Genomic DNA, 24,149 nt, shown 5'->3' on the forward strand with positions numbered 1-24,149 from the left:
GAAATCAGAATCCAGATGTCAACAGACTTGGTTCTTTCTAACGGCTGCGAGTGAGAGTTTGTTCCATGACTCCTGCCCAGCTTCTGCCAATTTGGCGACAGCCTTGGAATTCGCTGGCATGGAGAAGCATCACCCCAGTTTCTGCCTTCATCTTCACATGGTATTGTTCTCTTTGTGTGTATTTGTGTCCAAATTTCCCCTTTCTGTAAGGACACGAATCCTGTCAGATTGGAGGCCCACTCTCCTCCCATATGACCTCATCTTAACTAATTATATCTGCAACTACTCTATTTTCAAATAAGGTTACATTCTGAGATACTCGGGATTAGGACCTCAGGAAGTTAATTTTAGAGGGACACAATTCAATCTAGAATAATCAGAACAGAAGTGCTTTCTTGGTCTATTATCCAAAATGAAATTATATACATAAAATGTATATATACAGTAATATTTATTATTATTATTATATTTAACATTTATTTAATATTACTAGAGTAAATATTTTATGTTTCTGTACTTTATATGTATATGAATGATATATGTAATATAATATATGCATCATCATATAATTGGCACATGCTATTAATTTATTTCAGGGTATAAACAGTATACAACAATTCTGTAACTACATCTAGATTAACCTAGATAGAAGAGAGGTTAGCTTACTATTCTTCTGCTATCCTTCCAGTGTTCCTGGAAATCTGTTGAATTAGAAAGAGGCAGCAATAATGGAGGAAAAAAATGGAGTTGAAAAATAGCAATGCTATCTTTTTAAAATATATATTGTTAAAGTGAACAATGTTAGAGTCTCAATTGATGGTGGCCCAGCTGGTAAGTCCATATGTCTTCAGCATTTTGAGATTAAGACCAAGTATTCAGAACAAATATAAAAGCATCTGAAATGGTATGGATATGATCCCAGATGCTGTCACCATATGTCTTAAGAATTTCTCACTTAAAAATACCAGGTCTATATTATTTGGCTTATCTAGTCTAACATACAAGGTGATCTTCCTTAACACAAAGCACCAAATCACAAAGAAAGCAATCTGGCTAAAACAGCTTGAAATTTTCATAACATTGAAGTTTTACATTCAATCATTGCAATTTAGGATCTCAAAAGTTTAAATTTCATTTATAATCAAATTGTATTAACATTGAACCATGCACTAAAAGCATTCTCTAAGAGAGCAAATGTAATTATTTCACATCTATTTGGGTTCTTGCAGATCATGCCATAAGATAACATCTGGGAATCTCAGGTTATACTTTCTTAACTTTCAGTAGTGGGGGAAAAGTACACTATTTTAAATACACTTACCCACAACAAATATAGAATCATGGCCCCACTTCTGATGACCAGATGAGTTTAGTTTGAACCATAGAAGACGATCTGAAATCAGTAGCACAGCAATTAAGTCAGGGTAGCAGCAGTGAAAACATTTATCACAAAGCCTATACATTTTATCTTATGAGAGAGGAGTAGAGTCCACTTCATCCTAATTGACTTAATTTTACATATAATAACACCTTTCTCATCTGTGTTCCATTGGCATCCTTCAGTTACTCAGTAGGACTTAACTATAGAAGATGAAATTTTAACGGAGTGGATAGCTGTTATGGACTGAATTTGTCTGTCCCCCAAATTCATATGTTGGAGCCCTGAACCCCAATGTGACTGTATTTGGAGATAGGGCCTCTTGGGACATAACTAAGGTTAAATGAGGTCCTAAGAGTGGGCTGTATTCTGATAGAACTAGTGTCTTTTTGAGAAGAAGAAGAGACACCAAAGCTGTTTTTCCTTGCATGCACACAAAAGAAAGGCCATGTGAGGACACACAGAGAAGGCAGCTGTCTCCAATCCAAAGAGAGAATCCTCACCAAATACCACTTTGATCTTGGGCTTCTGGGTCTCAGAACTGTGAGAAAATTAACTTCTATGGTTTAAGCCACCCAGCCTGTGATCCTCTGTTGTAGCAGACTGACTTGACTAATACAATAGCAGACTGGAAGCAGGTGAGAAGGTTGTTAAGAGAGATTTCAAGACAAGAAATAATGAGAATAAACAGCAGAGGGCAGAGAAAATTATAAGAAGGTAAATAGGAAAAAAAATAAATAATCCTTAGATCAAGGAAACAAACCTCCTATGTAACTTCATAACTCTTCATAACTCCCAAGAGGTTTACTTTATTAGAGCACCAAAAAATGATTCATGCTCAAAAGGCTAAGTGGGTTAAATTATTTATACTTATGTACTAAGGCAGAATATATGCAATATAATTTGGAAAGATTATAGTATTAAGCTTGAGTTCTTTAGAAAAAAATCACTTTTCCCCCACTCCCTTCTATTCCTTCTAATGAAGAGTCTGTATAGCTGAGATGGCACTCTAATACAAATACATTTCTATCCTTTCATAAGGCCAATATTTCTTAATTTGGCCATAGAAAGCAAGTGACCAAATAATTACAATAAAAAGAGATCTATATAGGGGCACCTGGGTGGCTCAGTCAGTTAAGCAACTGACTGGCTCAGGTCATGGTCTCATGTTTGAGGGTTCAAGTCCTGTGTCAGGCTCTGTGCTGACAGCTCAGAGCCTGGAGCCTGCTTCAGATTCTGTATCTCTTTCTCTCTCTCTCTCTTTCAAAAATAAACATTGAAAATTTTTAAAAAGAGATCTATATAATAATGAATACATATGAGACTATTATAATGTGTATTAATATAAAGCATAGATAACATTTCTTTCAAAAATAAAGCTTTAATATATATATTAGGGATTTTATACACACACACACACACACACACACACACACACACACACACACACACACACAATATATATATCCTAGGGCACCTGGGTGGCTCAGTCGGTTAAGTGACCAACTTCAGCTCAGGTCATGATCTCTCAGTCCATGAGTTCGAGCCCCGCATTGGGCTTTGTGCCGATAGCTCAGAGCCTCAAGCCTGCTTCAGATTCTGTGTTTCCCCTCTCTCTCTCTCTCTGTCCCTCCCCACTCATGCTCTGTCTGTGTCTGTCTCAAAAATAAATAAACATTAAACAAAATTTAAAAAAATATATCCCTGTAAAGGTCTCTATATGCTTCTATATATAATATACAGCTTATATACGTATACATATATGTATACATATACATGTAGACAAGTAGTCATTACTTTGTACAGAAGTGTGGGACCATAAAAAATAACCGTGCAACCTGAATTTGTGCAGAAATATTTTTTAAATGCTTATTTATTTATTTATTTTGGGAGAGAGAGAGAGAGAGAGAGAGAGAGAGAGAATCGCAAGCAGGTTCTATGCTGTGAGTGCAGAGTCCTCGATCTCACAAACCTTGAGATCATGACTTGAGCCAAATGCTTAACTGACTGAGCCACCCAAGAGCCCCTGTGCAAAGAGATCTTAATAAGCAATAGGAAAAGTTAAAATTTATCTTTTACCTTAAATTTTTTTGTCAAAACATTAAAAACTTTCTTACTGCCAATTTTGAATATATAAGAAATAAAAAATAACAAAACTAATATCTATTCAGTACACTGTAATTTAAAACATTAGAAACATTGAAAATAAATTTTTTATTTCTTTATTAAAAATTTATCCAGAACAGCTTGAACAGTGCTTGCCTTCTTCCTGTCATATTAACTTATGACATGGGAGTATTATTTTCTATGCCTTGGTTAATTGTCATACTCCTTTCTTAGCTTGGATCAGCTATCCTTTGCAGCTTTCAGTGTTGTGAAATATCTCCAAGAGTACCTTTTATGTGAAGTTGGGTGTTTTTGTCGAGTCGCTTCCTCTGAGACATCTTTATCTTTTACATCACAAATTCTTCTCATTTTCATTAATACACTCACTTTCCCTCAACTGTTCTGGCTGTTAAAGCGAACAGTGTTCAGTCTCAGTTGATGGTGGCCCACCTGGTATGTCTACATGCCTTTAGCATTTCAGTAGCAAAACCAAGTATTCAGAATAAATGTAAAGGTTTCTGAAATGGTATGGATCTGATCCCTGATGATGGTGGTGGTGTCGACATTCCCGGTCAGCTAAGTCTTCTACAACCATATGTATGTTTGATGTGCATTTCATTTTCAGCATTATTGCCTTTTCTTCTTTGCTGCATTTCCACCTTTGTTGGCTGCTTCCTTCTTTTAATTATACATTTAAAAATGTCACATGGAATTATCACAGGGAGACAAGGAATCAACACAGTTGCGTGCTTTGTTGTCTGTGCATGAACCAAATAACAAATTTGCAGTGACCATTGGAAGGCTTTAAAAATGTCACTGATGATCATCCATATGTGTACACATTGCGATCTGAGAACAAAAGAACTAGCAGCAATACTTTATGCAGTAACTCATAGTTGTTATACCATGGTAACTAAAATTTGAACCCTGTTAGTGGGGGAGTGGGGTTATTAAACTAAACAATGTCTTAATTTGGGCTGCTGTAACAGAAGACCATAGACTGTGTGGCTTAAACAGTAATCATTTATTGTTGTAGAACCTGAGAAGTCCAAGATCAAGGTGCTGCAGATCTGGTGTTTGAGGAAAGTCATCTTCCTGGTTTGCAGGTAGCTGTCTTCTCATATCTCTCTTCCTTAGAGAGAGAGGGAAAGACAGTTTTCTTGTCTCTTATGATAATGGCACCAATATCAAGAGGACTGTACCCTCATGACCTATGACTTCATGATCCAGAATCCCCATCTCAAAATAACATCACACTGGGGATCCAAGCTTCAACATACAAATTCTAGGTGACACAAATATTCAGTCCATAGCACCATGGTAACTGAAATTTGTGAAAATAAAAAAATTGCACAAAGTAGGTGCATACACAATACACATACACACAATCAATCACTCATAACCTGGTTTTCAGTTTCACTTGTTCTTTTTACTTCTTCAGGTTTTATTCTTTTGCTTCAACTTCTTTTTTATTCTTTCTGCTTGTATGCTTTTATTCTCTCTTCATTTTCTTATAAAATTATGACTACTTCCTCTATTACTGTCTACAGGAGAAGACCTAGAAAGTCTTTCTGGGAAAATCTAGAAAAGCTTCAGCAAGATCCCCATTGCTTTCAGTTAAGAACTGGGTGGGTAATTCTCTAGCCAGTTTATCACAAAGACATTTTTGGGGTGTAGTGGGTGATTGGTGACCAACAAATGGGTGACCATTTTTGCTCACATACAATGAGCTTGCTTTCTATTGTTATTTGGGGGTGTCTTGTGCGTATCTTGTTAGAAAAAAATCTTCCCTTAATAATTTCAAAAGCTCGGCTCAGGGGGGCACTGCTTAAACATTTTTAAGGTTTAGCTGTGTTAAGAGTTTATGGTATATTGAATGCTAAATGGCCCTTATTCTCTGCCCATCTTTGTATCCGCCTCTTTGCAATGTGACTTGCCAGCTGCTCCTCCAATCCTTGTATATGGGCTGGTCTTTGGACTTCCTTGGCCAACTAAATGAGATGGAAGTGACAATGTGTCAGTGCCTGCATGCTTCTGCTCTGTCTTGGCCCCCTATGTGAAGGACCTCAGCTAGTCTGAGGCAGGTTGAGAGACCACAGAGAGAAAAGTTCCGTTGTCTCAAATGAAGCCACCCTAGACCAGCCTACAGATGACCCCAATGTATGTGAGAATGTCTAGCCAAGGTCAGCAGAGCTACCAGTCTGGTCACGAATGCATGAATGAGCCCAGGTGAGATTAGAAAAAATGGACCCACTGAACTACAGATTTGTGAGGGGTAGCAAATGCTGATTATTATAGCACTTTACATTTTTTAAAATTCAGTAATAGTCAGGGGCGCCTGGGTGGCTCAGTCTGTTGAGCGGCCGACTTCGGCTCAGGTCATGATCTCATGGTTCGTGAGTTCGAGCCCCGCGTCGGGCTCTGTGCTGACAGCTCGGAGCCTGGAGCCTGCTTCGGATTCTGTGTCTCCTTCTCTCTCTGCCCCTCCCCCACTCATGCTCTGTCTCTGTCTCAGAAATAAACATAATTTTTTTTTTTTTAATTTCAGTAATAGTCAAGTTATACAATGTTGTTTATGGAGGCAATTCTTTTTTTATTCACCTTAGCTGTTGCTGTAATCTATAAAAGTGTTCTTTGCTTAGTCCTGAGAGTAGGTAGCTGGCTAACCCCAAGGCAATTCTCCCACCCTAACTTTAAGCAGACCTCTTAGGGTAACATCAGTGTTGGTTCTGCTGAACTGTTCAATCTGAAGGGGCAGGGACCAGGTCTGTCTTTCCAACCACTGTTTATTTGGCATATTGCCAAGTATCTGGTGTACAGAATCAGTCACTATTTGCTGAATGAAAGAAGGGTGAAAGGCCTTCTTGAGTAAGAGCAGTACCTCTAGAGAAGCTTGATTGATACTCAAAGTGTCTCACTAGTTGGGAAAGATATTTCTTTCTGTATCTAATATCAATTTAAAAATATACCTTTTTTATCCTCCTGGGAAGAAAGGTTTTTTTTCCCTCTTTTGTACAAGTGATAGTATTTCAGAGCAAAGTGAAAATGGACACACATTTATACATGCAATAATATGAAGGTAAATAGGACACAGGATGGCGTTTGTGAGGGATAGCATCTTTGAGACGTGAACTTTGAGTTTTCGTCTGAACGCTAAAGGTGGTTGTGTGTCTACTCATCTATATTTTCTTACCTGGAGGTCTTTGTGAGCAAAGCCATAGATCTGAAAATGTCAGTCTGAGTTTAGAACTTAAATCCTGTAACCATCCATGGCTCATAAAGCTTGGCGTGGGGGGGGGGGGAGACATAATTTTTTTTTTATTAAACCTTGACCGTGTCCCAAGGTTTATCAGACTAAGAACCAGCTATAATCTAAAGTAAAGGGGATAGAGAAGAACATAAATACTCATTTTTTCTTCTTAGATGAGAATCACTCACTTAAAATTGGAAGAAATTTCCTTCACTGATATTTTAAAAGAATCCAAAATTCATTTCAAAGCCTATGTCTGGCAAATTGTGAGAAGATTAATGTTTCTAAGGCATAAACAGAACCATTTGGCATATGTCCAGGGAAACTTTTTTAAAACATGCAATCAAAATTTAATAAATGGTGCCCTAGAGACAAGAATAAGATCATTTACATCTATTCTTTAGCAACCTGCTTATACATAGGAGGCAGATTACATAGTAGATCGTATACCTGCTCAGTGTCCCAGATAGTTTCTAGCGGGTTCTGATTTGCAAATAAGGAAGTTGCTAAGAGAGCCCAGGATAGCCCACGAGATGTAGCTGCCCAGAGAACTGGTCTAATGTCAGCCATTGTTATCCCTTTGCAAACATTCTCCAGTCACTCTGACAATCTGACTTCCATCACATTAATAACATCATATTCTTTATTCATATTACCCTTAAGAAAGAATTTACAAAAAAAAACTTAATTTTTTTAATTTTTAAAATTTTATTTTAAAAATACAATACACAGCAGAGAATTATGTCTTCCCCTACTGCTCTTTCACAAAGGAAACTATGGTAAATGTAACTGTGATATTTGGCTAGGATAGATCCTGAGAAAAGAGAGGCCCAGTTAGAAGTGGAAAAGACAAAGTCTGTCAAAGAAGGTTCACCTCTCTTTTAACATAAAAGAGCCTTTTAAATGATCTTAGGAATCAGATAAAACATGTGCAGAATTTCTGCCATGCAAACAGAGACTACTAAAATTTTCAGGCTGACCAATTTATACTGACCTGGGCCCCAAGTAAGTAGAATAAAAAGATGTCTTTATCAGAAAAGTATGTGTTTGCCTACTTTTATTAAACTACATATGTACATATTTACAAATTAATAATTTCTTAAACATATTTTCATTATTTTCAGTTATAGCATCATGGTTCAGGGCTCTTGGCCGGCTTTTGCCCTGTGCATGTGTATCTTTTTATTCTCCCGGATTTCCTTCATGGCAGGATCATTCAATGTCCAATCTTGGGCCCATGACATTTAATATTAGAGATGACTTTACTCTGATCCTGGATAAAATCTGGGTTTCTGAGGAAATTATAACTCTTGCATTTGGACCAGGTTTAGCAAGGTGCAAAGACACAACATTTGCATATGAATATGTAGCTAAGGCTTCCAACAGGAAAAACATGCCAAATTGGCTACTTGAAAAACTGATTCCAGAACCGACAGAACTGATTTAACTCCAGAAATCTTACTGGTAATCCTGCCTCCAAAGACATTATAATCATCCTTTTCATATCCATTTCCTGTAAGTGAATTCCCCATTACTGTTATTGCCTAAAAAAGCCGTTGAAGAGAATGAAGGCATTCTAACCGTTTTCGTGTTTTAAATTTCCAACAAAGTTGAATTTCTATAGAAGTCTGAATTTGGTAGAAATATTGATTTTTTTCTGCCTTTGGCCCTACAAAAGTGTTTTAATTCCCCTAGTCATGGAAAAGAGCAAGTAAAATCTATTTGGGGAATAATGGACAAGTCTTTGGTTTTATTTATTTGCTGATTTCTGTTGAAATTACAGAGAAAATTTAAAGTTTATTTCCTTTAATACTGTCAGGGTTAGGAAGATTCATTTCAATCAATTAACTACTGCTCATATAAGACAAAGCTACCCAGGGTCACTTTAAAGATTGTGAAGTTATTGTAAAGGAGTACATTTAATGGTGTAATTCTAGCCCTGTCATCTTTCCTATATTGACGTGATCTCATCCTTCATTCCATATGCTCAGTGTATGTCCTCTGGGCCTCTCCTGTGGGCTGGGGTTTAGAGCACGGGGTAAGGATCGCAGGAGAGATATCTGATTTAGGTTTTGATTTTACAAAGGACCTCACATCTAGATTCTTGACATTATTTTTAAAGAAAATTAAAACTAGGTTACCATATAATTGTATATTTGAAAAGTGTTCATTCTTAAAACATAAATATTTAAAATACAACATAGCTCTTGTAACTATATTTTGGTATTTCTTCATTTTTTTTTTTTAAACATAGGTAGTTGTCCAGGACTCTGAGAGGTTTTGATGTGTCCAAAATGATACAATAGCTGTGGTATATTTGAAATGAATATGAGTTCAGGGTCAGAAAACCTGAATTTAAGTTTTAACTGCCTCCTACTAGTTGTATGGAATTGGGCACATTATTTACCTTGCCTTGGCTTTATTTTTCTTATAAACTAAAGTGATTTTCAATGATTACACAGGGTTACGGTAAGGATTAAATTATAAATGACAATGTACTTTGTAAACTATAAAGTACTATAAAAATGGAAAGTACAATGCGTTAACCACATTTCTGGAATTTATAGATTCTAAATTTCGTGTCAGAGTGTGGTTCCTTCCTGTTTTAAATTATGTGGAATCTTGACTAGTAAAAAGCCTAAGAATGGAGACTTTCACCCCTCTTGAGACGCTTTTATCAGTGGAAAATTGCTCAATATGAAGCAACCATTGCTGGATTTAGTCACTTAAAATATCCTAAATACTGCCTGCATTATTCAAAAGCTACAAGTCAACGATTAAACCACAACTGTCAGGAACAAAAGTCCAAATAAATAATTTTTAATTATGATACATTACTTATTACAGTAAAAATTGGCATTTTCCCCTTCAAAAGCAGAAGCACCAGTCTTAGAATGTATAGTATGAATGGTATTTTAAGTGAAATATAGCATAATATTATGTGCAAACATTATTTTAGTATAGAACATATTTTCTAAAAGTAACTTCACACACTGAAATCTGTTAGGATGGAAATAATGTCATGCTGAATAATAACATAAAACCCCCATGACTTTCAAAGTCCACTTCAAATGAAACGTGGTATACTGCTGAATAGGTATAAGAACTAAAAAAACTTAACTAGCCCCAAATGGAGGGACTTCTTATACAATATGATTTGTGTAAAGGTTCTTTTCACATAGTCTCAGTGATTCTGTGAGAAACTAAAGTGAATGTTTTATTTAAGAATTAATTTTTTCATTCGGCCATCACATTTTATTTAACACCTACTTTGTGCGAGGCTTTGCTGTAGGTGCTGGGGATATAGAGAAGACACAGCCCTGCCCTTGAGGAGCTCACAGTCTAGTGGGGGAAACAGATAAGTTGACACTGATTTTAAAATTATAAAAATTATTAGACAACTTTATAAACTTCTTTTGTAATCAAACAAACTTTGGGTGTTATGAATGGATGGTGAAAAGGGACGATGTCCAATGCAGTGACAAACCGTCTGCTTCAATATCATGTGACTTCTGCAAAGGCGGTGATGTGGTTCTGAAAAAGAAGAAGGAATTACAAAATCAGAGTCCTGGGAAAGCTGGCTTTGTAAAAAATATAGTGCTCTTACAAACAATCATTAGCTTAATATAAAATTGCAGCCCGGATATGTTTAAGTTGCAGAAACATACATTTAAGTTCTGTGTATTATTGTGTCCATGTAATTGCTAATTATATATTTTATTCAATATTCTTAATTAACCAAATAGATTAAGGTGTTATATTGAAAATTAACACTGAAATTTGGAGAGAGAAAAATGGCAACCCCAGACACATTAATATTCTGCTCACTGTTAATGGAATTTTAATGCTGTATGTTGGAGGTTCAGATTAATTGCTCCCTGTGTGACAGATGGAATACAGCAAATTGGTGAAATGCTCAGACTGAAAGGCTTATGCTGGTTGACAAAGATCTCCTTAAATACTTCATTTTTTTTCTAGTTTTATTTTAGTGTTTTCTAGAAATAATTGGCATACATCACTGTATAAGTTTAAGGTGTATAGCATGATGGCTTGATTTACATGTTGTGAAATGATCACCACAATAGGTTTAGTTAACATCTACCTTCTCATATAGGTACAACTAAAAGAAAAAAAGAAAAATTTCCCTTGTGCCGAGACCTCTTAGGGTTTACTCTCTCAAGAACTTTCCTGTGTATCATACAGCCGTGTTAGTCATAGTCAACATGTTGTGCATTTCATTCCCAGTACTTATTCACCTTACAGCTGGAAGTTTGTATCTTTTTACCACCTTCCTCCCATTCCCCCTCCCCCACACTCTTCACCTTGGATAGCCCAAATCTAATCTTTTTTTTTTCCTGTGTGTGAGTGTAGTTTTTCTTTAATTTTTAAAATTTTTTTAGTTCTACATGTAAGTGAGATCATATGGTATTTGTCTTTCCTATCTGATTTATTTCATTTAGCATTATGCCTTTAAGTTCCATCCATGTTATCACATGGTAGGGTTTCTTCATTTTTAAAGGTGAATAATACTCCGTTGTATGCATATACCACAAGTTGTTTACACATCCATCCATCAATGGGCACTTAGGGTTGTTTTCATGTCTTGGCTATTGTAAATAATGCTGCTATCGATGTGGGGTACAGATACCATTTTGAATTAGTGTTTTTGTTTCCTTTATACATATTCTCAAAAGGGGAATTGGTAGATGATGTGATAGTACTGTTTTGAATTTTTTGAGGATTCTCCATCTTGTTTTCTTTCCATAATGGCTGCAACAATTTACAATCCCATCAACGGTGCACAAGATGTCCCTTTTCTCCACATGCATGCCAGCATCTCTTGTCTTTTTGATAACGGCCATTCTAACAGGCATGAGGTAGTATCTTATCTCATTGTTGTTTTAATTTGCATCTCCCTAATGACTAGTGATGTTGAGTATCTTTTCATATATCTGTTGGCCTTTTGTATATCTTCTTTGGAGAAATGTCTATTCATATCCTTTGCCCATTTTTAAGTTAGATTATTTGTTTTTTGCTTTTTAAGTTGTATCAGTTCTTTATATATTTTGAATATTAACCTCTTATCAGATATACGGCTTGAAATTTTTTCCCATTCCATAGGTTTTCTTTTCACTTTGTTGACAGTTTCTTTTGCTGTATGGAAGCTTTGTAGTTTGATGTAGTTCCACTTGCTTAATTTTGGTTTTGCTGCATATACTTAAGGTGTCATATACAAAAAATCATTACCAAGACTCCTCAAGGAACTTTATTCTTATGTTTTCTTCTAGGATATTCATGGCTTCAAGTCTTACATTCAAGTCTTTAATCCATTTTAAGTTACCTTTTGTAAGTGGTGTAAGTATAGGTCCAGTTTCATTCTTTAACATGTGAACATCCATCATCATTTATTTAAAAAACTATCTGGGGTGCCTGGGTGGCTCAGTCGGTTAAGTGTTCAGCTCTTGATTTTGGCTCAGGTCTTGATCCCATGGGTTGCGAGATAGAGTCCCATGGTGGACCCAGTGCTGTCAGGCTCTGTGCCAACAGCGTAGAGACTACTTAGGATTCTCTCTCTCCTCTCTGCCCCTCTCCTGCTCATGCTAGCACATGTGCATGCTCTCTTTCTCTCTCTCAAAATAAACTTAAAAAAAAAAAGACTATCTTTTCTCCATTGACTGTTCTTGTCTCCTTTGTCAAGTATTAGTTGACTGTATACACTTGGGTTTATTTCTCAGCTCTTGGTTCTGTTCTATCGGTCTATTTGTTTTTTTGCCAGTCTCATACTGTTTTGATGGCTATTTCTTTATAGTATAGCTTGAAATAAGGATGTGTGATGCCTCCTGCTTTTATCTTCTTTCTCAGTATTTCTTTGGCTATTTGGGGTCTTTTGTACTTCCATATAAATTTTAGAAGTGTTTTTCTAGTTCTGTATAAAATGCCATTGAAATCTTGATAGGGGTTGCACTGAATCTATAGATAGCTTTTGTTAGTAGTATTCACATTTTAATATTAATTCTTCTAATCCATGAACATGAGATACTTTCCCATTTGTGTCTTTTTTGATTTATTTCATCATCTTGTAGCTTTCACAGTAGAGATCTTTCACCTCCTTAAATTTATTCCTAGGTATTTTATTATTATTTTTTGATGCTCTTATAAATGGGATTGATTTCTTTTTTAGAAAATTCGTTATTATTGTATAGAAATGCTACTGATTTTTATATGTTGATTTTGCATTCTGCAACTTTACTAAATTCATTGTTTACATCTAACAGTTTTTGGTTGAGTCTTTAGGGTTTTCTCTATATAAAATCATGTCATCTGTAAATAGAGTCAATTTTACTTCTTCCTTTCTAATTCTGATACTTTTTATATCTTTTTCTTGCTTAATTGCTCTAGCTAGAACTTCTAGGACTATGTTGAATGGGGATGGTGAGAGTGGGTATACTTGTCTCACTCCTGATGTTAGGGAAAAAGTGTTCAACATTTCTACACTGAGTGTGACGTTAGCTGTGGGCTTGCAATATATGGCCTTTATTATGTTGAGATAGGTTCCTTCTATACCTAATGTATTAAGAATTTTATCATGAATGGATGCTGAATTTTGTCAAATCTTCTTCTGTGTCTATTAAAATGATCATATGATTCTTTTCTTTCATTCTATTAATATGATGTATCACTCAAGTTACAGATTGATTCACATATGTTGAATCATCCTTGCATCCCAAGGATAAATCCCACTTGATCACTGTGAATGATCCTTTTAATGCACTGCTGAATTCGGTTTGCTAGTACAAGCATACCTTGAAGATATTGTAGGTTTCGTTCCAGACAACAACAACAAAGCAAATATCACAATAGAGTGAGTCAAATGATGTTTTTGGTTTCCCAGTACATATAAAAGTTATGTTTATACTTTACTGTAGACTATTAAGTGTGCAATAGCATAATGGCTAAAAAACAATGTACATACCTTAATTAAGAAATACTTTATTGCCAAAAATGCTAACCATCATCTGATCTTTCAGTGAGTCAACCACCAATTGCAGATCACCATAATAAATGTAATTATAATGAAAAAGTTTGAAATATTGTGAGAATTATGAAAATGTGAGACATATATATGCTGTTGGAAAAACAACACTGATAGACTTGCTCGATGCAGGGTTGCCAATAACCTTTAACTTGTAAAAATAAGCAAACAATCCCCCAAAAAACACAGTATCTTTAAACTGCAATTAAGAGAATCACAATAAAATGAAGTAGGCCTGTATTTTATTGACAATTTTAGCATGTATATACCTCAGGGATATTGGCCTTGAGTTGTCTTTTCCAGTAAATCCTTTTCCGGCTTTACTACCAGGATAATGTTCACCCCATAAAATGAGTTTGAATGTTTTTTCCTCTTCTTTGATCTTTTGATAGAATTTGAGGACTGCTGTTAATTCTTTAAGTGTTTGGTAAAATTCACCAGTGAAATGATTTGGTCCTGGGCTTTTCACCATTGGGAGATTTTTGATCAATCTCCTTACTAATAATTGGTCTGTTCAGATTTTCTATTTCTCTCTGATTCAGTCTTGGCATACAGTTGTTCACAGTAGCTCTTATGATCTTTAAATTTCTGTGGTATCCATCGTAATGTCTTCTTTTTATTTACAATTTTGTTGATTTGGGTCCTTTCTCTTTTTTCTTGGTTAGTTTAGCTAAGGACGGTCACCTTTCTTTATCTTTTCAAAGAACCAACTCTTAATTTGGCTAATACTTTCTATTGTTTTTCTGTTCTTTATTTCATTTATTTCTACTTTCATCTTGATTATTTCCGATCTGTAACTTTGAGCTGTTTGTCCTTATTTTTCTAATTCCTTAAAGTGAGTTAGGTTGTTTATTTAGAATTTTTCTTAACTCTTAATGTAGGCATTTATTGCTGTGAACTTCCCTCTTAGAATTGATTTGCTGCATCCCACATATTCTGGTATGATGCAGTTCCATTTTCTTTCGTGTCAAGAAACTTTTTTACTTCTCCTTTAACTTCTTCTTTGATCCATTGGTTGTTCTGGAAAGTGTTGTTTAATTTCCATGTGTTCATGAATTCCAGTTTTCTTCTTGTTAGTGATTTCTGGTTACATGCCATTGTGGGTCAGAGAAGATACTTGGTATGATTTCAAGGTTCTTGAATTTTCTAAGACTTGTTTTGTGGCCAAAATATACAGTCTAGTCTAGAAAATGTTCCACGTGCACTTGACAAGAACGTGTATTCTGCTATATTGTTGGATAGAATGCTCCGTATATGTCTGTTAGGTCCGTTTGGTCTGTAGTGTTAAAATCTGCTGTTTCCTTATTTATCTTGTGTCTGGAAGACTTATCCATTGTTGAGAGTGGAATATTTAAATCCCCAAATATTATTGTATTGCTGTTTATATATACTTTTAGCTTTTTTAAATTTTGCCTTATATATTTGGGTACTGCAATGTTGGATATATAAATACTTAAAATGTTTATATATTATTGATGTATTGACCACTTTATATAATGACCTTTTTTGTCTTTTTTAAGCATTTTTTTAAAATTTTTTTTTCAACGTTTATTTATTTTTGGGACAGAGAGAGACAGAGCATGAACGGGGGAGGGGCAGAGAGAGAGGGAGACACAGAATCGGAAACAGGCTCCAGGCTCTGAGCCATCAGCCCAGAGCCCGACGCGGGGCTCGAACTTCCGGACCGTGAGATCGTGACCTGGCTGAAGTCGGACGCTTAACCGACTGCGCCACCCAGGCGCCCCTAGCATTTTTAGCTTAAAGTCTATTTTGTCTGATATAAACAGAACTACCTCTGCTCTTTTAAATTATCATTTGCTTGAAAAGTCTTTTCCCATCCTTTCATTCTCAGTCTGTTAGTGTCTTTTCTTTAAGTCTATTTATTTTGAGAAAGAGAGAGAGAGAAGCAGAGGGAGACAGAGAGAATCCCAAGCAGGCTCTGTCCTGTCAGTGTGGAGCCTGATGTGGGGCTCAAACCCACGAACCATGAGATCATGACCTGAGACAAAATCAAGAGTTGGATGCTTAGCCAACTGAGCCACCCAGGTGCCCTGAGTGTCTTTGAGGCTAATGTGAGGCCCTTGTAAGCAGCCTATGTTTAGATATTAAAAAAAAAAAAAAAAAATCCACTCAGCCCTCCTATGTCTTTTAATTGTAGAACTGAGTCCATTTATACTTAAAGCGATTGTTTATAGGTAAAAACTTACCATTGCCATTTTGTTAATTGTTTTAAATAGATCCACTGTTCCTTGCTTTTACCTTGCTACCATTTTTGTGTTTTGACCTCTTTTGGTATCAGTATGCTTTAACTTCTTTGTTGCATTCCTTTGTGTAATTTCTACAGAACTTTCTCTTACAGTTACCTTGAGGCATGCATAAAATATCTTAAACTTATAACTTATTTAAACTGATAACAAGTTAACTTGAATAGAATTTATAACCTTTATACCTTTATTTCTCCTCTCCTTGACATTTTAGGTTATTGCTATTACAAGTTATGTTTTATATTTTGTAATAAAAGATTATAGTTATGCTTATTTATACTCTGTTCGTTTTTTAACTTTTAAACTAGAGTTTTGAATACACCACTATTACCATATTGCAGAATCTAACTATGACTAGATTTAATTATAATATGTAGTACACTAACATTCTTAGGAGGATTATTCTCAATTCTTTGGCAGTTTGTAGATTTCCATTTCTTTAGAGTTATTTATTCAAACTTTATGAGTTTCCTTGGTGGTATCATATATATACCTGATTTTTTGTGATCCTTGATTCCTGATGTTGGTATCTGCACATTTGAGTAACTGGGCTCCTCTTCCAGAATTTACAGGTTTGTTTTGGCAGAGACAGTTCTTCACCAGTCAGCTCAGTTTGGATTTCTGGTTCTGTCTGATGGTAGGTCTTTGGGCAGGTGGAACTTGTTATTATGGTCTATCTGGGGGCAAGGCAATTGAGGACATGGATGGAGTGGTTATGCCACTGGTGAGAACAGCTGGATAGGACTTCTGGCTTGGGTCCCTACCCAAGTGAGGCTGTGGGTAGGCTCTGCTGGTCAGGCTTTCTAGATGGTTGGGACTGGGTACCATATTCAGTAGCTGATGGGGCTAAGAAGTAGCTTCCCACAGCCTACACAACTAATTGCTTGGGAACCTGAATCAGGCCAGAGTGTGCACTGAATTCTCTGGTCAGCTGAGACCACTAGTTTTGTTCTGTAGATGGGGCAAGCCACAGGCTGTGCACTCTGTTCAAGTGCTCTGTGCACAAGGCTACTGAATAGGCTATGCAGCTTCCCATGTGCTGTGGTTAGGTTTCCTGGTTGGACAGACTAAAGGCTATATTCAGTGATGAGTGGGGTATGAATGAGATTCTCTGCCTGGGCACAGCAGGAGAAACAGCTCAAGCTGACCTGTACCCCCAAGTTCTCTGACCTAACACGCCAGTGGCTTTGCTCTGCAAACTATTGGCTCTCCCCACATGCTTCTTGGCCATAATGCTACTGGGCTGTAAAGCTTCCAGGAGTTGTCTCTAGTCGTTCTGGGTAGACAGAACCAAAACACACCCTTCACAGCAGGTGAGGTTATTTTGCGGCTTCCTTGCCTACGTAGGAGGGGGAGGGACCATTGTGGACTCTTAATTTCTTAAACATGCTCTCTGGTTGTGAGGGACCAGGAGCAAGCTACCCTCAGTCTCGGCTGTGAATTAATCCCCCTGCCTATGCAGAGCACAGGAATCCTCCATGCTCAGTGCTGGCTTTGTGTCTGCTCTGCCTGCCCACCTCTCGGAGCAAGCACAGCTGGGCTGCACTGCTTCCAGGAGTTGTTGCCGCCTTTCTGGACCAAGGGGGCTGGAAGAACTCTCTGTAATAGGTGATGCCATCACTTCGTTTCTCACCTGGCTGTGGAGAAACCAGGCTCCAGGGCTGGCAAAACTCCTCAACTGAGGATCTGTATCAGGCAGATCTGCACTGCCAAGTTCCCTAGTCAGAATGTGTCCTCACTTTGGTTCTGTAGGTTAGTAAAACTGCTGTTTGGGATTACTACCTGGGCAATGCAGGTATGAATTTGGTGTGCTAAGATCCGTGAGCTGGTTGCTACTGGTTGTTGCAAGCCCCCTGCCCCATCTCTAACACATGAAGACCCCCAGGGGTTGAATCTGATTCCCCTGCAATTTCCATGGTGTGAGATCAGAGTAGGGACCCCTGCAAAGCAGCCCACAATCCTGGGGGTAGCTGGTTGTCCCTTTTGGGTTCTCTGCTCCCTGGGAGAACTGAAGGCTCAGGGGAGACCTCTCCAGGTGGTGCTGTGCTGGCCTGTAAAAGGAGCAGCGGGGCCAACATGCAGCTGCTTTTCTTACACTTGTAATGCAATCTATCTTGGTCTCTGTGGCAAAGCAGGGGTACTTCAGCCTCACCCCCATGTTCTGGGATTCTCTCAGTGGTGTCTTGTTCTTAAACAGTTGTCGGTTCTTCTCGGGGGGAGCAAGATCAGGAACAACCTGTGTTGTCATTCTGGTGATGTCACTCCAAATACTTCAGTTTTGATGCATGAGTCCAGACTATAGACTGCAACCTCTGTTGTTCACTTCAATCATAGAATTCCTTACAGGGCCTAGACTTCTTCCTCTTCCCCTTCCTTCTCCTCCTCCTCTTCTTCTACCTCCTTCTCCTCCTCCTTTAAAGCAACAGAGCTATGTACAAAAAAAGCCTATGGAATGGCTAATATTTAAATGGATTCAAACATGTAGCAGGCCAAATCATGGCTGCTGTAATATGACAGTGGACAATTGATATGACATAATTATGCTACCTATAGGGTTATGTCAAGATGTAACATCCCTGACAGTCCTAACCAATAACTGCAACATTTACAAAAGAATTTTATCATATTACCTGCTTTGTTTTTCATAGCAGTTTCTGTATTGACTCTTTATATGTGAAAGACATCATAAATAGAATTTCACGTAATGAATGCATGTCATGAGATTGCTTCCATGTATATGTAGTTCTTTTCAGGTTAGTGTCTAAACTAGTTAAAACACTTAGAAAATGTGTGTGAAGAAAGTAAAATTTATTGTCACCAAATGTAGGCATATTAAACCAGAACTAGAAGGTTATCACTGACTAGTGCTTACAGCATTATGTTCTAGGTTTGACCCACTTAAGCCTAGAGAAAAATAGTATCAGTAGGAATCAGTCGTGAGCAGAACATGCTGCCTTTTCACTAACAAGAACACCATAGAAACTGTAATTTCTCATAAAAAAAAATGCATTATGAAAATGTTGGGGAACTCAGCAGCTCCTCTCTGAGTTTTCTTGATTTTTTTCCTTACAAAAGTACAAGCATGACTTTAGGACAAAAAAGATTGTCACAGTTTACATAATGTACTCTGATTGAATAAAAGCCATCAGAACTGTGGCAATAGTACATCGTAATTGTATTTCCAGTGGCCCCATGGGGACTTGAATCTTGTGAACTGATAAAAAACAATCTGATACACATGTTTTAGTATAAAACTGGCAGGATTGTCACACCTCTGGACAGGACCTAGCACATAGTAATTGCTGGAAAGATGTTAAGATATAAATTGAAGATTAACCACTCAATGGCAATGGTGGTAGGGAAGGAGTGAAAAAGTGACAGAAGTAAAGAACAGGAGATAAAAGAGAGAGAATGGATGGTGTTCCGAAGGCCACTGGCCTAAGTGTCATTGTTCCCTTGACCTAGATAATCAAGTGTCTGCATGGCTCATTAAATTTGCTGAAGATGATCCTAAGTGAAGGAGACACCCATCACCTTGGAAGGTAGAACTGAAATATTAAAAGACCTTAATAAAACAAAGAAAGTATTGGAAATAAATCACTGATAATCAATGCAAGGCAGGACAGAGGCAGAGGAAAAACCAAGTGACAAATACAAGCTGAAGAGAGTGACAAAGAGTGTGCAATGACTATCAGGCAACCTGTAAATTACCATCTAAAGCCAGACATATTGAGGGAAAAGAGTTGCTAATAATACACAAGGAGCAGCAGGCTGAAACCGGGACTGCCCCAAACAGGGGCGTGAGAACATGTTAGAAATAAGGCATCGGATGTGTGACTCTAAGTGTGCTATGAAGAACTAGGAAATATTGGGTTCAGGGTGGGAGTTTAAAAATCATGTTTTGGTGGCCATGAGATTCTCTTTCATCGCTTGTCAAGTACAAACAATATTACCCTTTTCATTACGCTAAGTCATTACCAAGTTAAATTACAGTTTCCAGACGGACTACATTTTTAGATCCCAAGTCTCCTGCTTTTTTCCAATTAGCACCCTTTTAGCTTTACATCACACTTAAGTTTTAACTTTTGAGATGACTTTTTTTTTCTATTTGACTGGAATTAGAAGGATTCTGCTTGGGGCTTATCATCTGAAGGTTGTCATTAGCACATAGATTAAACAGATGAAAATAAAACATTACAGTGACTGTGCATGGGGAGGAGAAAATTAAGGGGAAATTTAATAACAGGTTCCAAGTACATGAAAGGAGTATACAGAGAGCATGGGGCCATCTGTTCATTAATTTCACTGTCTAAGAGCGAATGAACCCACACCATAGAATGAAGGAGATGGATTACTTATTTCAGTGAGATTTAAAAACTAAGATTAATTCTCTTCTAGCATAGGGGTGATTTCCCCTGAAGAAATCCAGAGAAAGAATAAGGGTAATTATTTAAGGTCCTTACCATCCATAAGACACTATGATTCTGTTATAAAAATTACATCCACAATGTATGTAAATAGGTAATTTGAAATATGCAAATGGAATAATTCCTATGCAGGAAGTTATGGCAGTGCTCACTTTCCCTCAGCATCTTTCTTAGTAACATAAAAAGCCAGAATTGCATCTATTATTTTCAGGTTACCTGTCTTGAGAAATGGACTTCTTATGAGGCAAACTAGGTAACAATGGGTTTTCTCCTTTTAATCTGTTTGAATTCTTAATCTGCAATACTAAAATCCTACTAAGAGATAATACTGCAAACATGTAGTACACAAACCAGAAACTCATGCATAGAAGTTGCATTCACAGTCACGCGAAGAAAGTGGTCATGTAACTGATCAGTGCAATTACTGCCTTTCACAACTACACATGCAGAGTAGAGATGGCAGAATTGGAGCCCAGAGAGTTGAAGATTAAAATGTGCTATATCCATTAGAAAGTGATCACTCAAGTCCACAGCAAATCAACATGCCAAATACTGAATCCAGTCCTTGAGTGCAGAGGTCCCATGGAAAAACAAGCACTTATTCCTGAGAACAGGAGTTTTGGATTCTTCAATTTGGTAAATTCTAAAGTCTATAGAGTATGTCAAATTTTGAAGCTCTAAGTTCTACAGAAAAAATTCTATTTTTTCTATTTATTCTATCCTTCCTTTTGTAGAATTATACTGATTTTTTTAAACACCATTTAAAACAAATGATCATTTGCTTATGACAATGTGGCAATGACTTGTCACCTGACAAGATGTGCCACTCACCGTTTCGCTTTGAAAAACTAGGGGAAAATGCCAAAAGAGCACTTCAGATAAGAAAAAAACCCAAAAAACCCTATTATTATTAAGGGCTATTTGGTTGAGGAATGTCAAATTCCCATGAAGTGAAAAATCAATTAAAAAATAAAATACTTTTGAGGGGTAAAATAATAATAATAACAACAATCAAGTACCTAGAATTTTGGATGTACTAGAACCTGCACAGAAGGACATTTTTCTGTATTTGCCTTAGCTTTGCAACCCAACTCCAACACCAGTGCGCTGTAGCGCACATACGTTTATTGCCTTAATTGAAGATGTTCACAGTGGCTTATTCCCAGCATCCAGCTGAAGAGCCTTGCAAGACAGTCTTTAAAGGACCTTCCCTGTGAATTTTCTTCTTGACCATTCTCAATAGGTTGAATTCGGGACACCTACAAAATGTGTTTCATTCATTATTTAAATGTTTATCTAATATTGACTTATTTACTTGGACAAAGTACTAGTTTCCTTAAAGTTCTGTGTTATATTATTGAACCAAATGCTGAGGTTAAATACTGTTCAGTTTTTCTTTCTTTCAAGGTGATTATAAATAGCTTTTGTGTTTTAATAGGAGGTTGTCAGCAGTCAGCTTAGGTTTTTAACCTAAACGTAAATCGAGGTTGCAACTTGAGATCTGTGCATATAGTGTCTTTAATTCAATGATTCCTGTCTTCAGGTCTACTGGTAAGGAAGCTGTGAGGTACAGTGGATGCTGCAGTCAAGTAGTATGAATGTCAAGTGTTGAATGTGGGCTCCATAACATTGGAGGTTCTCACAAGCAATTTAACCTTTCAGAGACCCAGCTTTCTCATCTGTGAAAGGGAAATAATAATGCCTATTTGAGTGGATTCTTGTTAAGATTAAATGAGATTATATGCACAAAGGTCCTTGTCTCTACTCAAACATATATAATTGTCTATAAAAGCTAGGGCAACAAAAGAAAAAGAAAAAAGAGAAAGAAAAAATACAAAGGAAAAAATATACATGATAACTGGTTGGAATTTCACAGTGCTGTAGTCTACAGTTCTAATGTCCGCACAAACTTTAAAACCAAATGTTATCTTACAAGATTGGTGCAAACCAATGTGAATTGGTGGGCGAAACCAAATGTGAATTGCTCTGAGGTGATATATACTCTATGTTGTGCTACGGAAATATTTATCTTTGCTGCCCAAGACCCTGCTTGTGTAACTGAACACACAGTATTTTGCCCTAAAATAGAAAATATTTTGAATCCTGGAAAACATATCTCACCAAGGTTTAGGACAAAGAATCATGGTCCTATAATAATCAACGATTCTGAAGCTATATAGATGCAGCCTACATTTTATCAGGGGAAGGTAGGTGAATGCCAGTCCCTAAATATTGTAGTTCGCTACTTGCATCCTTTGTTTGTTCATTGTATCCCTTGAGGAAGGCAAAGTGGGCATAAAAGAGACGGAGGAAAAGGAGTAATGCTTGGAGTGTGTTCTCTAGAACCCTACTTGGTCACATTCAGTTTTCCTTCTGGTGGACTGGGAAGCTGGTATTTTTAGTAAAAGAGAAATAATGTTAGGTCCGCCTGAGAAAAAATTACTAGAGAATTTCAAACTTAGGCCACGAAACGGATTGAAAAATTCATTTTAAACAATTTCATGTTTTAAGAAGTTGGGGTTATGAAGGCATAAAAGTTGAAATGTGATAAAACCAGAGTTCTCTTGGGAAAGAGGATTGTTTTGAACCATTTCTTCCTTTGCCATAGTTCTCTTTTCAGTTCAGAGTTTAACATGAGCTCAGAATTTTGTTTCTCTTCAGGAATTTCTTTTTTGTACTATTTGGAGACAGGGACTAAAAGCTACTTTCTGAGAGAATCGTAACCCTCCAGAGAAAGGAGAACTCTCCAGGCGGCTTTCACTGATAAGCTAATTAAACCAGAGGCAGGCCAGGCTTTTACTGGAGCATTAGCTATAGATCATATGACGTATTTCCAAGTCCCAAGGAGCTAGGGAGTTTGTCTTTCCACAATGAATATTTAGGAGCATGGGTTCTCAATCTTGGCTGCATTCTGGAATCACCTGGGGGGCTTTAAGAAAAAATACTGATACCACACCAGAGACTTGGATTTAATTGGTCAGAGGTGTGGCCTGGTCAATGGTAGTTTTAAAGACTCTCCAGATGACTCTAATGTGTAGCTAATATTGAAAACTACTGTTTCAGAAGATTGGCAGGCCCAGCTGGATCCAGGCCAACACTGGGTCTGTATCCACATCACCTGAGGTGGCTGATACACTATAGATTCCCAGGCCCACATTTGGCCAGGCCTTCTGGGCATGCTTCCCAGAAATGTGCCCTTTTTGCAAATACTGTAAGGTAAGGAATCTCTTTTATAACAGTCTGAGAACCACTGCCTAAAGTTGTAGAAAAGTGGTTGGTTAGCAGTGTAAACACTGTTAGGTATATAAAAATTCTGTTTAAAAACATTACCATTTCTCTGGTAAAAAGTGCACTGCCTTTAAAAAAAAAAAAAAAAAAAAGCAGTAATCCTGAATGATTTCCCCCAAAATAAAATCTTTGTATTCAAACACTTCTGGGAATAACTGCTTCCTATATTCCTTGCCTACAGCCTCACAGTACATAAAGGTATTGAGATCTGCAGCAAAGACTCAGTTTCACTTGAACTCAATGTTTTCCAGCACAATGGCATGAAACTCCAGGTGAGTCTATTAATGTTAATGGGTTTACGTACTTGGTGGATGTGGGTATCTGTGTTCTCTAGCTGAAGTTCCTTAACCTCTCTAACTCTAATGACCTGTCCACCATACTGTAGCATACACATTCACGACTA

General features: G+C 37.0%; 1 protein-coding gene and 1 long non-coding RNA gene across 3 annotated transcripts in view; one reads left to right on the plus strand and one right to left on the minus strand.

Moving 5' to 3' along the window:
* On the plus strand, positions 1 to 24,012 carry LOC115521894. Its single transcript, XR_003971195.1, has 3 exons — positions 1 to 160; positions 4,521 to 4,590; positions 23,928 to 24,012. It is a non-coding gene; the product is annotated as an uncharacterized LOC115521894 (long non-coding RNA).
* PLPPR5 (phospholipid phosphatase related 5) overlaps positions 10,082 to 24,149 on the minus strand; it is a 124,130-nt gene continuing 110,062 nt past the window's right edge. For both annotated transcript variants that reach the window (XM_030327381.1, XM_030327380.1), the window contains exon 6: positions 10,082 to 10,268. In XM_030327381.1, the coding sequence (XP_030183241.1) occupies positions 10,236 to 10,268 (33 nt within the window). In that variant the 3' untranslated portion in view covers positions 10,082 to 10,235. The remainder of the gene's footprint in view (positions 10,269 to 24,149) is intronic.

Source organism: Lynx canadensis, chromosome C1, assembly GCF_007474595.2.
Source record: "Lynx canadensis isolate LIC74 chromosome C1, mLynCan4.pri.v2, whole genome shotgun sequence".
Taxonomy (NCBI): domain Eukaryota; kingdom Metazoa; phylum Chordata; class Mammalia; order Carnivora; family Felidae; genus Lynx; species Lynx canadensis.